The sequence below is a fragment of the Hypanus sabinus genome, chromosome X2 (assembly GCF_030144855.1).
Source record: "Hypanus sabinus isolate sHypSab1 chromosome X2, sHypSab1.hap1, whole genome shotgun sequence".
Classification (NCBI taxonomy): domain Eukaryota; kingdom Metazoa; phylum Chordata; class Chondrichthyes; order Myliobatiformes; family Dasyatidae; genus Hypanus; species Hypanus sabinus.
The window spans coordinates 3,956,108-3,973,166 of NC_082739.1; the positions used below are offsets into that span (position 1 = coordinate 3,956,108).

The 17,059-nt window shown below is 41.1% G+C and overlaps 1 protein-coding gene across 3 annotated transcripts in view; it reads right to left on the reverse strand.

Annotated features, from left to right (window-relative positions):
• dscaml1 (Down syndrome cell adhesion molecule like 1) overlaps positions 1–17,059 on the reverse strand; it is a 676,237-nt gene that overhangs the window by 189,649 nt on the left and 469,529 nt on the right. For all 3 annotated transcript variants that reach the window (XR_009509068.1, XM_059956821.1, XM_059956822.1), the window contains 2 exons: positions 16,548–16,644; positions 5,841–5,969 (listed from right to left, as the gene is read on the reverse strand). Coding sequence is in view for 2 of the 3 variants with exons in the window: in XM_059956821.1 (XP_059812804.1) it covers positions 5,841–5,969; positions 16,548–16,644 (226 nt within the window). In the remaining variant the exon portion in view is untranslated. The remainder of the gene's footprint in view (positions 1–5,840; positions 5,970–16,547; positions 16,645–17,059) is intronic.

Here is a 17,059-nt window from a genome sequence, read left to right on the forward strand (position 1 = left end):
TTTAAATTGAAGTCTGTAAATAAATCTAGAACAGAACACTAGCATTATTGATGGAGGACCATGAAGTACCAGATGGTTGTAAACAAAAATCATCTCTTTTATTAGGTCACTCCAAGCATGATTCTGCTCTCCTTAAAGACTCTGGTCTACATGTGCCTCTTGGGGTACCTGAACTGTACCAGATCGATTGCAAAAATGTGGCAAATCTGCATGTGGGCAATGGATTGTGCGGTGAATCAACTGGGCCTCCTACGTGTGGAAGGCCCCTTTCTTTGTACATGGGCTTTCAAGAGCACATTCTTATCTTGGTGGGCCTGGTTCATCACTCCTGTGCTGTAAGTTGTCAACTGTGTACTGTGGCTAAAGGTGACTCAGTCAAAACATTTAATCCTACTACCCAATTGTTGTTTTTGCTTTACACATATATAGTACTACCAATGGCAGTCAACTCTTAATCACCTTCAGCAAGGGCCTAGCAAGTCACTAAGTTCAGCAGACAACAACAAATGGGAGGTTCTGTCAGTAACATCTAACCCTCTTTAATTCATAAAAATAGCAAATGTACTGTGTTTCCACCTGGTATGCACATTCTCTGGTCTAAAGATCATGCAAAATATTCCAGTGCAACTGGGAGTGACATTCTAGCTCTTGTGGGTGTAGCCTTGGCACTGCTTTATACCCCCTCCTTCACTATGCCCAATACTCTACACTTGTGGAGATAACAATGGCAGACCTCACAGAGTCATACAACACGAAAAAGGACCTTCAGCACAACTCATCTATGTCAATCAAGATGGCCATCTATGCTAGCTCCTTTTGCTTAGACAGTATTTGGCCTCTATGCCTCTAAACCTTTCCTGTCCATGTACATGTTCATATGTCTTTGAAAGTTTGTTTTTGGCACTGAAATTGGTGTGCTATTGTCACATCCATTGAGGTACAGTGAAAAGCTTGTCTTGCATATTGTTCGACCAGATCAATTCATTACACAGTGCACTGAAGTAGAACAAGGTAAAGCAATAACAATGCAGAATAAATGTAACAGCTCCAGAGAAAGTGGTAAACAATCAAATGCAAGATCATAACAAAGTGGATTGTAAGATGAAGAGTCCATTTTATACCAGGGAACCATTCAATAGTCTGTACCTGCCTCAACCACTTCCTCAGGCAGCTTGTTCTATATAACCACCAGCCTCTATGTAAAATAGATGTCCCTTAGGACCCTTTTAAAATTTTCACCTCTTATCTTAAATTTAAGCCCTTGTGTACTTAATTATCATTTGCCCTCCAAAAGTTAAGCAATCCTAATTTCCATCTATGCTGTGGTGGTGTTTAATGGGAGGGGGATGTTTCTTTAAGTTCTGGAAGCTTGTCCATGTAGGTCTGAACAGGTGCCAGTTACCAATAGAATGATGTATTGGCAATGGCCAACTGAGAAATGAATGCCATTTGTAGCAAATTTAATCTACATCCAGTGACCACTCTATTAGGTACACCAGTACATCTCCTCATTAATACATATATCAAATCAGCCAATCATGTGGCAGCAATTCAATGAATAAAAGCATGCAGACATGGTCAAGAAGTTCAGTTGTTGTTCAAAACCAACATGAAAATGGGGAAGAGAGGTGATCTAAGTGACTTTGACTGTGGAATGATGATTGGCACCAGATGGGGTGATTTGAGTATCTCTGAAACTGCTGATCTCCTGGGATTTTCACACACAACAGTCTCTGGAGTTTACAGAGAACGGTGTGAAAAACAAGAAAAAACATCCAGTGAGTGGCAGTTCTGTAGGTGAAAACACCTTGTGAGGATGCTGAGGATGTTCTACGAGGCTGTGGTGGCCAGTGCTATCATGTTTGCTGTTGTGTGCTGGGACAGCAGGCTGAGGGTAGCAGACACCAACAGAATCAACAAACTCATTCGTAAGGCCAGTGATGTTGTGGAGGTGGAACTGGACTCTCTGACAGTGGTGTCTGAAAAGAGGATGCTGTCCAAGTTGCATGCCATCTTGGCCAATGACTTCCATCCACTCCATAATGTACCAGTTAGGCACAAGAGTACATTCAGCCAGAGACTCATTCCATCGAGATGCAACACTGAGCGTCATAGGAACTCATTCCTACCTGTGGACATCAAACTTTACAACTCCTCCCTAGGAGTGTCAGACACCCTGAGTCAATAGGCTGGTCCTGGTCTCGTTTCCACTGGGTGTGATTAACTTATTATTATTTAATTATTTATGGTTTTTTATATTGCTATATTTCTTCACTATTCTTGGTTGGTGCGGCTGTAACAAAACCCAATTTCCCTCGGGATCAATAAAGTATGTCTGTCTGTTAATGAGAGAGGTCAGAGGAGAATGGCCAGACTGGTTCAAGCGAACAGGAAGGTGACAGTAACTCAAATAACCAAATGTTACAACAGTGGTGTGTAGAAGTGCATCTCTGAATGCATAATACACTGAACCTTGAAGTGGATGAGCTACAGTAGAGAAGACCACAGGCACATACTCAGGCACAGAAGGTACATAATAAAGTGGTCATTGAGTGTATATTACAAAGATATGGAAGTACAGTGTCTGTATTCCATTCCACATTGGGAAGAAGAAATTTAATCCAAAGTTAAATCTGATAAAGGGCACGTTATCGCAAAGAACAACTTGAACTAATTTATAAACCTGTATATCATCAATTAATTTATGTACAGAAAACATGGAAAACAACAATAATTATACTTAAACCCAACAGATTTTGTTTATAGGCAATGGCAATCCCTTACAAGAATTTATTTTTATCAGTAAACCTGATAGGAATGTATTAAATACATGCATGGATTAACTATAAAAAAACTTGTCAGATTAGAATTGATTATACAGAAGGATGATGAATGAAACACCCAACAATCTTATCAAACTCTGATAGAATACACAGTATATAATTAATATTTGCAGCCCTTGTACAATATTAATTTACAAAATTTAATCATATTTTAATCTCTCCTGGTATGGCAGCAACAGGATTTCGATTTCTAGCAATGAATTTAAATTGTCAATTAGAGGCCTTGAATAAGTGCTGAACTCCCCTTAATGATGTCTCGGGAGCTGTGTTGAGATTGGATTTTAAACGCAGTGTAAAGGTGGTGTTCAAAGGACCTTCAATGTTTGCAGGAGAGTAAGAATTAACGCACTTTATAGGACGTGCTCTGTTTAATGGTCGACCAAGACAGAATGAAGCCTTAGGGCATCTGAACATTTACATCAATGTGTTTTAATGTTGTACCTTAACGTATACTCTGTGGCCACTTTATTAGGTACCTCCTGTTCCAAATAAAGTGGCCACTGAGTGTATGTTCATAGTCTATCTGCTGCTGTAGCCCATCCACTTCTAGGTTCAACTTGTTGTGTGTTCAGAGATGCTCTTCTGCACACCACTGTTGTAACGTGTGGTTACTTGAGTTACTGTCACCTTCCTGTCAGCTTGAACCAGTCTGGCCATTCTCCACTGACCTCTCTCATTAACAAGGTGTTTTCACCCACAGAACTGGATGTTTTTTTTTGTTTTTCACACCATTCTCTGTAAACTCTAGAGACTGTTGTGTGAAAATCCCAGGAGATCAGCAGTTTCTAATATACTCAAACCACCCCATCTGGCACCAACAATCATTTCATGGTCAAAGTCACTTAGATCACATTTCTTCCCCCATTGCGATGTTTGGTCTGAACAATTACTGAGCCCTTGACCATGTCTGTATGCTTTTTCTGCATTCAGTTGCTGCCACATGACTGGCTGATTAGATATTTACATTACCAAGCAGGTGTACCTAATGAAGTGACCTCTAAGTATGACTTAGCACTGCCTTGATTTGGCAGACCCTTTAGAGGTTGGAACAGAAGCCTCTGCTTGAATGTGTCACTGGCACTTTAAGCATAAGATTCATCACTCAATTAAAACTACCTTGCACGTTAACTTTCTGAAAACTGAGGTGCTCTTAAATGGAGAGGCTGGGGCCTATTAGGTATTATTCAAAGGGCTCCATATACAAGGGATGCTTTCAGAGAGTTCAGGGTTTCCTGTCAGGCGCTTTCCTTATCTTTCTATCATCTCAACTCCACTGTCCCTTCATTCCAATGTCCTCATCCCAGTCCCCATGTTCCACAGTCCACTTCACTGTCTACATGAAGCCTCCCATCAACTGCTTGAGCCTTCCCCACACAAATCTCTCTCCAAAGCCCCACACTCACATAATCCTCTCTGAGCCCCCTTCCTCTGTGATCACCAAAATGGGAGATTACGGATTAAGGGTCTCTCCTATCAACCACACCTCTTTGAGTCTTGAGCAATTCTTTAACACACCATACAGACCCTGTAGAAATGGGCCCTCCAGCCCAATTCTTTTGCCCCAGTGCTTCAGTTTCTATGTCTGTCTTCTGAGTAAATACAGATTCATACAGTACATTTAAGATCCGCCACTTCTCTTTTAGCTTCATATGTTAATGACCACACTGATCTTCAAGATGACGAATTTTGCTATCACTTTGCTCTTGATATACCCATACAAACATTTGGGATTCTCCTTCACCCTGTCTTTTAAGATATAAGACATATGAGCAGAATTAGGCTATCTGGCCCTTTCCGTCTGCTTCACCATTCAATAATGAGTGATTATTATCCCTCTCAACCCCATTCTTCTGCCTTCTCCCCGTAACCTTTCATGTCCTTACTGATCACGAACCCTCCTGATTTCTCCTCATAACCCAAGGTCTATTACTGGTGCAACACACACAAAATGCTGGAGGAACTCAGCGGGGATTTATGGCTCTTTATCTCAGAAAGGATGTGTTGTCATTGGAGAGAGTCCAGAGGAGGTTCACGAGGATGATTCTGGGAATGAAGGGGTTAATATATGAGGAGCGTTTGGCAGCTTTGGGCTTGGACTCATTGGAATTTAGAAGAATACATGGGGATCTCATTGAAACCTACCGAATATTGAAAGGACTAGATAGGGTGGATATTTCCTATGGTGGGGGTATCCAGAACTAGAGGGCACAGCTTCAAAATTGAGGGGCAACCTTTTAGAACAGAGGTAAGGAGGAATTTTGTTTTTGCCAGAGAGTGGTGAATCTGAGAAATGCTCTGCCACAGACTGCGGTGGAGGCCAAGTCTGTGGGTATACTTAAAGTGGAAGCTGCTAAGATTCCTGATTGGTCAGGCCATCAAGAAATATGGTGAAAGGGCAGATGTGTGGAGTTGAATGGGATCTGGGATTGGCCATGATGAAATGGCAGAATGAACTTGATGGGTTGAATAGACTAATTCTGTTCCTATGTCTTAAAGTCTAATGGACTGTGTTGGTCATTGATGAAAATGACACATTTCAGAGTATTTTTTGATGAACTTCTGACACATAAAGCCAACCTTTAGTCACAGATATCAGAATGAGTGAGGTGTTTCAAGGAGAAAAGTTTTGAAAAAACAAGGTGCTAGTGGTTTTGAAATCAGTATATGTTAGAGGACATGTGCTCAATGAAAGGGACCAGGTATGATGTAGTAGAGCTTGCTTTATTGGAGAGGAAGGCAGGGATCAACCAGGAGGTAACTGGATTGCCTGAAAGCAGGAAAGCAGATGACAAAGGCAACTGAAATGATGACCATGCCATATCCTATGATAGAGGTGATACAGGCATGCCCATCTCGGGGTAAAACAGGATGCTTATCATGGGGTTTAATCTGGTTTACAAAGTGGGAAGTTTGGGAACTGGAATGAGGCTAAACACTTGGAAGACATCAATGCACAGTGAGATGATTGCCAATGCAGTGAGATCAGTGACTACCCACCTGACTTGTTCTTATATTCAATGTCAAAGCCAAGGATAAGACTGTTCCCATCAAATCGCTGTGTCCAGCGGAGATTCATGCTGCGGGCTTTCACTTCTCTGATCTCCAGCTCAGGAGGATCAGGTGGCTCTGTGGAGGATAGAGATATGCAGGAGTTAATTAACTCTTCCCTGTACAGTTTTCTTGCTATCTGTAACATTTTCATTCAAACAATGATGCAATTCAGCTCATCAAAATCAAATAACAACTAAAGTACAATTCTCCGGGAATGGTCATGCATAAGTTGTGTTAATTTACAAAATTTGAATTAATTACTTTGCTGCCATTGTTTAGAAACTAAAGTAAAAGAAACTCAACACAGAATAAGAAATGGTTTTGATAAGTAACTGCTGCTTTCCACCGTTGACAAAAAAAGGAAGAAGCTTTCAAGGAAAAGAATCAAAGGAGAGTAGCAGTGAGGTTAATCAGCTCATTAAACTCTCCTCCACTCACAGCATTACTGGGACATAGCTGTCTTGGTCTATGACCTTGTTAAACCCCACACAAAAGGAGCTTCAAACACTCCAGATGGTTTTTTAGTTTAACAGCATCTGAGATCACTTGGTCAAAAGGATGAGAGTTAGTTTAAATCACAGGACTTCAATACTATCTAAATGGTGATCATAAAGGACTTGCTGACGTGTTTCTTTATGATTGGGCATTGGAACAGGGCATTGGTGAGACTACACCTGAAGCACTATATACATATATGGTCTTCTTCTTCAGGAAGAATTTGAGGCATTTCAGACTGATTGTGAATGGGACTGGCTCCATGGATAAAATGGCTCTCTTATAAAGAAATTCTGAGCAGGTTGGGCTCATACACATTAATGCTTAGATGAATAGATGTGATCTTAATGAAACTTAAATGATTTTTAAGTGTTCGACAAACTAGATGGTGAGAAAATGCTTCATGAGGGAAATCAAAGGCGTGGTCTCAGAATGAGAGGTGTCCAGTTAAGGTAGTGATGAGGAGAAGATTGTGAGTGATTGAAATACTTCTCCTTTGACATCTTTGGAGTTGACATTCAATATACACTTTATTAGATACACCTGTACACCTGTTCTTTAATGAAAATATCAAATCAGCCCATCATGTGGCAGCAGCTCAATGCGTAAAAGCATTCAGATATGGTCAAGGGGTTTAGTTGTTGTTCAGGCCAAACACCAGAGTGAAGAAGAAATGTGATCTACGTGACTTTGATCGCGGAATGATCATTGGTGCCAGACAGGGTGGTTTGAGCATCTCAGAAACTGGTGATCTCCTGGGATTTTCATGCACAACAGTCTCTAGAGTTACAGAGAATGGTGTGAAAAACAAAATAAATATCCAGTGAGCAGCAGTTCTGTGGGTGAAAACACCTCATTAATGAGAGAGGTCAGAGGAGAATGGCCAGACTGGTTCAAGCTGACAGGAAGGTGACAGTAATTCAAATAACCACACGTTACAACAGCGGTGTGCAGAAGAGCATCTCTGAATTCACAACTTGTCAAACCTTGAAGTGTGTGTATTACAGCAGCAGAAGACCACACTGGGTTCCACTCCTGTACCAAATAAAGTGGCCACTGAGTTTATTTAAGGCTGAGTTTGGTGTGCAGTATTATTGGTCCACAAGGCAATCAACTTAGCATGAAAGTATTACTAAGGCCCCAGCTTGTTTGGTGGAGCTGGCTGGACGAATGACGTGGACACCTCTGTCCTTATTATTTGTGTACATGTGAATGCAGCCATGTCAGGATCAAACTAATTCATTCAGATGAGGAGCTAAGTTTCTTTACAGAAATTGCTCTGGGATTTATAAACACAGTCCCAATGCAATTTGTTTCCTACAAACGTTTTTGCTTCTTTCGAAGTTAACTCTTTTGTGTTGAGAGATTTCAAGGGTTTGTTCTTTGAAAAAAATGATCACTACTTTTTCACCATGAGTAAGTTTATTTACAAATGATTTCACACCCATGATTTGGGTTGAAAATGGACCAGTGTTCCTAATTATGTTGGAAATACATGTGTGGATATCAGAAAACAGTAACTCAGTCAGCTCCATTCCTGAATTGACCCAGGACGCTTGTGGTAACTTAAGATGTATACTATTTATGCAAGACTCTGACCAGAGATGGTTAAAATGATGAGGAAAGATTGGACAGACAGCTTGCATACTCATTCTGTTTGGATTAAAGGAATCTAATTGAGGTGTTAAAGGTGATTAAAGGATTTAATGGGATAGACAAAGAGAAACTAATTTCTCTGGGTGCTGGAGGAAGTTGAAACCAAGGGGAGAGATTTTACAATTAAGAGTGCTGATGAAGGAAAGCTTATCACACTAAGGGTGATGAACACTGAAAGTCTCTCCTCAAAGCACTGATTTAGATTCAGATTTATTTATCACATGTACATCGAAACACATAGTGAAATATGTTTTTTGCGTAGCTAGCCAACACAACCTAAGGATGTGCTGGGGCAGCTCGCAAATATCACCACATATTCTGGCTTCCCATAGTGTTCAGCAGAGGTAAGGTTGAGGTAAGATCAATTGAAAACATTAGAAGAACAAGATCAATAGATTGTCTATAGGCAAAAGTATAAAATGATGTAGAATAAAGTCATACAAATAGTGATTAGATACAGATCAATCTAGTTCTAACTGAATGGCAGAGCTGATTTGAGAACTCAATGGCCATCCCTGTACTTGTGAATCAAGGTTTTCTGAGGTGTATTGTGAGCACCTGAAATTGGAGAGAATGAATTTGTGTCTTTGCTAGGTCAAGGTCATGAGCAGATCTTATTTTTTCTTGATTGAACTGCTAAACCACATTATCTGCAGGATGAACAACATCTCCCTTGAACCAACCTCAAGCAGCACCAAGCCAGAACATGAGTAGAAAAGTCTTGGCTCATGGTCTCCAGAAAATGGAACCCATCAGCTCATCTCCTGAGGAGATGAGCAAAGCTACACATAAATAAATTATGTGCATAGAAGAAGCTTATTTAGTTACACTGTGGCTGACAAAATGCTTTGGGAGCCAACATCCCTGCAATAGACTTTAACAGTACATATGCATAGCCTAAATTTTACTGTCTTCTATCTGAGATTAAGAGAAAAAGTAATTTGTGAATAAGCCTTTCCACAATGCTTCTTCAGTTACTTCTGTGTTTTATTGGAAATTCAATAATTTTATATTGAAGATCACCATAAGCCTTATGCCCTTGAAAACTATAAGTTGTGTATGAGTATTATTGATACCCTGAACACGGGAAATCGGAGTGCCATATAGCATGAGAATGAACTTCAACTGTTAGCTCAGAGTACAAGAAGGCCATCACAAATTTCCTCTGGATGAAAGGAAAGGTTCAAAACTTCAAGGAACCTTTGGATGTAAATCTTTCTCTATTGTATATACTAAATGTGTGGCATTCAAATTATATACACATTGATCATAAACACTAGAGATTCTGCAGATGCTGGAAATCTTGAGCAACACATACAAGATGCTGGAGGAAACTCAGCAGGCCAGGCAGCATCTATATAAGGGAATATACAGTTGACATTTTGGCCAATGATGAAGGGTCTCAGTCCAAAACATTGACCATTTATTCCCCTCCGTAGATGCTGCCTGATTTGCTGAGTTCCTCTGGCACTGCATGTATATGCACACTGATCTCTGGTTCTGCAACTACTTTTGTTAACCTCCCTGGAACCATATTTCAGACACAAAGTCCAACATTTTTAAGCATTTAATATATACAATCAGGATCAGAATCAGAATCCAATTTAATATCTGTGGTAAAATTTGTTAGCTTTACGGCAGCAGTGCAATGAAATACATGATAAATAAATATAGAGAAAAACTGAGTTGCAATAAGTTTATATATGTCTATTAAATAGTTAAGTTACAGTAAAATAGTGCACAATAACAGAAATAAAAAAAGTAGTGAGTTATTGTTCAAGGGTTCAATGTTCATTTAGGAATCGGATGGCAGAGGGGAAGAAGCTGTTCCTGAATCGCTGAGTGTTTGCCTTCAGGCTTCTGTACTTCCTCCCTGATAGTAACAATGAGAAGAGGGCATGTCCTGGGTGGTGGAGGTCCTTAATGATGGATGTCACTTTCCTACCTTCCCAATGCACCACTCCTTGAAGATATCTTGGATACTATGGAGGCTGGTACCTGTGGTAGAGCTGACTAATTTTACAAGTTTCTGCAAATTATTTTGAACTTGTGCAGTAGCCCCCCACCCCTCCCCATACCAGGCGGTGATACAGTCAGTCAGACTGGCCTCCAGGGTACATTTGTAGAAGTTTCTGAGTGCTTTAATTGGTAAACCAAATCTCCTCAAACTCCTAATGAAATAGAGCTGCTGTCTTGTCTTCTTTATAACTGCATCGATATGTTAGGACCAGGTTAGATCCTCAGAGATCTTGACACCCAGGAACTTGAAACTACTCAACTTCTGATCCGTCTATGAGGATTGGTATGTGTTCCCTCGTCTTACCCTTCCTGAAGTCCACAATCAGCTCTTTGGTCTTGCTGCAAGGTTGTTACTGCTACACCACTCAACTAGCTGGTATATTCTGCTTCTGTACGCCCTTTGGTTGCCATCTGAAATTCTGCCAACAATGGTTGTATCATCAGCAAATTTATGGATGCTGTTTAAGCTATGCCTAGCTGCACAGTTATGGGTGGAGAGAGATTAGAACACTGGGCTAAGCACACACCCTGTGGAGCACCAGTGTTAATTGTCAGTGAGGTGGAGATGTTATTTTCAGTCCGTACAGATTGTGGTCTTCCGGTTAGGAAGTTGAGGATCCACTTGTAGAGGGAGATACAGAGGCCCAGGTTCTGCAACTTCTCAATCATGATTGTGGGAATGATGGTATTAAATGCTGAGCTATAGTCATTGAACAGCATCCTGACATAGGTGTTTGTGTTGTCCAGGTGATCCATTTACAAAATAATAAATATAAAAATATTCTATATAGATTATTTAAACTATATATGTAAATATCCATACTTAGTAAACAGAAATAGTCTTACCTGAAATCTGCAAAGCCTTTTTAATGTCCTAAACAAAACTTTCCAAAAAAATTACATTACAGCAATATGCATTGTGACATCCAACTGTTTGATACATTTGGTTAAAATCAAACAATTAAGAGTCAGAATGCAATTCACTTGGGCTTGCACAAAGCTAGCTTCATGCATTGAAGATCAGACATGCTTCTCACTTCACCAGCTCAATGAGAAATCTTTCTAAGGTAGAAATTAGAATCAGTTACACCTGGACCTCCTTTTATGCTCTTAGGGAGAAACTCATGAATGGCATTGGTTGTAAGCGTGTGTGTGTTGGCTGCTGATTACACACAAATCCAGTGAAGTGCACAGCTCGCAGTTGATGCTCTCTCTCACGCTTGACTTTGATAATCAAAGGCAAATTCCTCCTCTTTTACCTCACTAACATCATCAAATATGATGCAGCAGAAAAGGCTGCTGTTTAAACGCTGACTGAAATGCTGTAAGAATTGTAAAAAAATATTTGGCTTCATTTAATAAGAACATAATACATGGGATCAGAATTAGGCCATTCAGCCCACTGTGTCTGCACCATTCCATCATGGATGATTTATTATCCCTCTCACCCCATTCTCCTCCCTTCTTCCCATAACCTTTGACTCCCTAACTAATCAAGAACCTATCAACCTCCGCTTTAAGTATACCCGGTGGCTTGGCCTCCACAGCCATTTGTGGAAATGAATTCTGCAGATTCACCATCCTATAGCTAAGGAAATTCCTTCTCATTTCATCTCTGTTCTAAATGGATGTACCTCTATTCTGAGGCTGTGCCCTCTGGTCCTTGACTTACCTATTACAGGAAACATCCTCTCTATGTCCACTCTATCTAGGCCTTTCAATATTTCATAGGTTTCAGTGAAATGCCTCTCATTCTTCTAAACTCCACTGAGCACAGGCCCAGACGCATCAAATGCTTCTCACAGGTTAATCCTTTCATTACTGGAATCATTCTCGTGAATCTCCTCTGGATCCTCTCCAATACCAGCACATCTTTTCTTAGATAAGGGGCCCAAAACTGCACAAAGTATTCCAAAGTGAGATCTGACCAATGCTTTATAATGCCTCAGCGTTCTATTCTTGCTGTTATATTCCAGTCCCCTAGCCATGAATACTGACATTACATTTACCTTCCTTACCATAAACTTAACCTACAAGTTAACCTTCAAGGAATCCTGCCAAGTCCCTTTGCACCCCTGATTTTTTAAAATTTTCTCCCTGTTTAGAAAATAGTGGATGACCATACGCTTCCCTACACTGTATGCCATCTGCCACATCATTGTCCATTCTCCCAATCTGTCCATGGCCTTCTGCAGGCTCTGTGCTTCCTTAACACTACTTGTCCCTTCACCGATCTTTGTATCATTGGCAAACTTGGCCACAAAGCCATCAACTCTGTCATCCAAATCACTGATGTACAGTATAATGTGAAAAAAGTGCTCCCAATACTGACCCTCTGAGGAACACCACTAGTCACTGAAGACAACCAGAAAGGGCCCCCTTTATTCCCACTCTGCCGCCTGCCAAGCAGCCAATCTTCTATTTATGCTCGTACCTTTCCTGTAATGCCATGGGCTTTTATCTTGTTAAGCAGCCTCAAGTTCTGCACCTTGTCAAAGGCCTTCTGAAAATCCAAATAAACAACATCCACTGACTCTCCTTTGTCTGTCCTGTTTGTTATTCCCTCAAAGAAATCCAAAAGATTTGTCAGGCAGGATTTCCCCTTAAGGAAAGATGCTGACTTTGGCCTACTTTATCATGTACTTCCAAGAACCCTGAAATTCTCTCCTTAATAATCAATTCCAACATCTTCCTAACCACTGAAGTCAGCTTAATTAGCCTAAAATTTCCTTTCTTCTGCCTCCCTCACTTCTTAAAGAGTGGAGAGACATCTGCAATTTTCCAGTACTCAGGAGGCATTCTGGGATCTCTTGATTCTTGAAAGATCATTACTAATGTCTCCACAATCACTTCAGCAACTTCTTTCAAAATCCTGTGGTGTCATCCATCTGGTCCAGATGACTCACATACCTTCAGCTCCCCAAGCACCTTCTCCTTCACCTTCTCACTTCTGCCCCTGACACTCTAGAATTTCTGGCATCGTACTAGTCTTCCACAGTGAAGACAGACGCTAAATACTTATTAGGTTCATCTGCTATTACTACCTCTCTAGTGTCATTTCCCAGTGGTCCAATATCCACTCTAACCTCTCTTTTAAATTCCTACCCAAATTTCCAGGCAAAGGAACTCCTGACTGGAGTGAGTCACCTGCCTGTGTGTGTCAGGGGGTGGATGGACAGGAGGGTGGAAAAGGGGCTTGCTTTGCTGTTGTTGTTGTTGTTGCTTGTGTTGTTCTGCTGAACACTGTGGACGTGCTACCTTGGCATCAGAATGTGTGGCGACACTTGTGGGCTGCCCCCAGCACATCCTTAGGATGGTTGTTAGTGTAAATGATGCATTTCACTGTATGTTCCCATGTACATGTGATAAGTAAAAGCATCTGAATGTGAGAGTCTGAAACAAGTATAGAAACATAGAAGCCCTACAGCACAATACAGGCCCTTCGGCCCACAAAGCTGTGCCGAATATGTCCCTACCTCAGAAATTACTAGGCTTGCCTATAGCCCTCTATTTTTCTAAACTCCATGTACCTATCTACAAGCCTCTTAAAAGACCCTATCATATCTGCCTCCACCACCATTGCAGATAGCCCATTCCATGCACTCACCGCTCTCTGTATGAAAAACTTACCCCTGACATCTCCTCTGTACCTACTTCCCAGCACCTTAAAACTGTGCCCTCTCATGTTAGCCATTTCAGCCCTGGGAAAAAGCCTCTGACTATCCACACGATCAATGCCTCTCATTATCTTGTACACCTCTTTCAGGTCACCTCTCATCCTCCGTCACTCCAAGGAGAAAAGGCCGAGTTCACTCAACCTATTTTCATAAGGCATGCTCCCCAATCCAGGCAACATCCTTGTAAATCTCCTCTGCACCCTTTCTATGGCTTCCACATCCCTCCTATAGTGAGGCAACCAGAACTGAGCACAGTACTCCAAGTGGGGTCTGACCAGGGTCCTATATAGCTGCAACGTACCTCTCGGCTCCTAAATTCAATTCCAAGATTGATAAAGGCTAATACACCATATGCCTTCTTAACCACAGAGTCAACCTGTGCAGCTATTTTGAGCGTCCTATGGACCCAGACCCCAAGATGCCTCTGATCCTCCACACTGCCAGGAGTCTTACTATTTAATACTATATTCTGCCAGCATATTTGACCTACCAAAATGAACCACTTCACACTTATCTGGATTGAACTCCATCTGCCACTTCTCAGCCCAGTTTTGGATCTTATCGATGTCCCACTGTAACCTCTGACAGCCCTCCACGCTATCCACAACACCTACAACCTTCATTTCATCAGCAAACTTACTAACCCATTCCTCCACTTCCTCATCCAGGTCATTTATAAAAATCACAAAGTGTAAGGGTCCCAGAACAGACCCCTGAGGCACTCCACTGGTCACCGACCGCCATGCAGAATATGACCTGTCTACAACCACTCGTTGCCTTCTGTGGGTAAGCCAGTTCTGGATCCACAGAGCAATGTCCCCTTGGATCCCACGCTTTATTACTTTTTGAAGGAGCCTTGCATGGAGTATCTTATCAAATGCCTTACTGAAATCCATGTACACCACATCCACAGCTCCACCTTCATCAATGTGTTTTGTTACATCCTCAAAGAATTCAATCAGGCTCGTAAGGCACGACCTGCCTTTCACAAAGCCATGCTGACTATTCCTAATCATATTATACCTCTCCAAATGTTCATAAATCCTGCCTCTCAGGATCTTCTCCATCGACTTACCAACCACTGAAGTAAGACTTAGCTTATGTCTAAACTAAAAGAGAAGAATGAGAGATCTTTAATCTAAAATTAATCTAGACTGCTCCTGATAAGGACATTGATGACAGAACTGATGAGCAAGCAATAGCTACCCTAGTTCATCAGAACCTACCCAACTTTATACACTCAGTGGTCACATTATTAGATACCTCCAGTACCTAATAAAGTGGTACTGAGTGTATGTTCATGGTCTTCTCTGCTGTAACCCATCCACTTCAAGGTTTGATGTCTTGTGCATTCAGACCGGCTCTTATGAACATCAGTGTTGTAAAATGTGGCTATTTGAGTTACTGTCATCTTCCTGTCAGCTTGAACCAGTCCGGTCTCCAAATTTGAGGAGGGATATTCTTGCTATTGAGGGAGTGCAGCTTAGGTTCATGATGTTAATTCCCAGGATGGCGGGACTGTCATATGTTGAAAGATTGGAGCGACTGGGCTTATATACACTGGAATTTAGAAGGATGAGAGGGGATCTGATTGAAACATATAAGATTATTAAGGGATTAGACACGCTAGAAGCAGGAAACATGTTCCCGATATTGGGGGAATCCAGAACCAGAGGCCACAGTTTAAGAATAAGGGGTAGGCCATTTATACCGGAGTTGAGGAAAAACTTTTTCACCCAGAGAGTTGTGGATCTGTGGAATGCTCTGCCTCAGAAGGCAGTGGAGGCCAATTCTCTGGGTGCTTTCAAAAAAAGAGTTAGATCGAGCTCTTAAAGATAGCGGAGTCAAGGGCTATGGGGAAAAGGCAGGAACGGGGTACTGATTGTGGATGATCAGCCATGATCACAGTGAATGGCGGTGCTGGCTCGAAGTGCTGAATGGCCGAGTAGGATGTACCTATTGTCTATTGTCATTCGCCTCTGACCTTTCTCGTTAATAAGGTATTTTTGCCCACAGAATTGTGATTTACTGGACGTTTTTGTTTGTTTTTCACACCATTCTCTGTAAAATTTTAGAGACAGTTGTGTGTGAAAATCCCAGGAGATTACCAGTCTCTGAGATACTCAAACCACTCTGTCTGGCACTGACAATCACTCCACGGTCAAAGTCACTTAGATCACATTTCTTCCCCATTCTGATGTTTGGTCTGAACAACAACTGAACCTCTTGACCATGTCTGCATGCTTTTATGCACTGAGTTGCAGCCATACAATTGGCTAATTAGATATTTGCATTAATGAGGTGTACAGGTGTACCTAATAAAGTGGCCACTGAGTGTAAAATACTATTAAAAACTATAAACTAAGTGTAAGTAATGTTCCACCAAATTCCTACATCAAGTGAAAGATAAAGGTGCCCTCGATTATATTGGTTGCCAATTTTAATTTCATTATATTTATTTGCAATTATCAGTCCTGATGTATTGCTCAACTCTGGTTGGGGAAAGTTAATGAAAATGCTTGAGAGTTTGTACAGATAAGAATTCTAGGTTTGGTTAAGGGCTTCAATAATACTCATCCAATCCTTGTAGTCCCAAGAGCATAAAATTTATTGAGGTCTCTAATATTAAATTATTGATTTTGCAATAAAATAAAAATGTAACTGAAGAAACCTAACACTTTAGGCTAGAATTGGGCCAGATCCCAGTGCTGAAAAAATGCAAATGTACCGTACCCAATGTTATGAATATCAGGAGCAAACCCCAGATCAGAGATGAATTGAATGAACAACATATCACGTGGAATACCTTGAACCGTGAGTTGAATGAGTCCTCGATCCTCTCCGAAGGAATTGATTGCATGGCAAGAGAAGAAGCCAGAATCCCCTCGATCGGCAGGTATGATCTGCAAGAGACAGACGTGCAACAGGACATATGTTTAACATGCAGCAAAAGTTGGGATCCTCTGCTCCAGTGTTCAACTGAGCAACTAAAGGCATCCCTGTTGAGTCACTGAAACAGGTATTGAAATACATCAATTATGAACAAAGTTTCCATTAATGGCAAATGCTCTGCATGTTACTACAAGAAACTGCAGAGAGTTGTGGACACAATTGTGGGCATGCTATTCTGGTGCAGACTGCCCAGCACAGCCCTCGCTGATATGATTTCATGCAAATTGTGCATTGCACTTTATGTTTCAATGTACATATGACAAATAAAGTTCATCCTTAAAAATCTTTAAAACTGTTGAACCACTGGTGTCCTGTAAAGCATTGTGCCAACCCCTATGCTACTGTGTCACCCGTAAATTTCTGAAT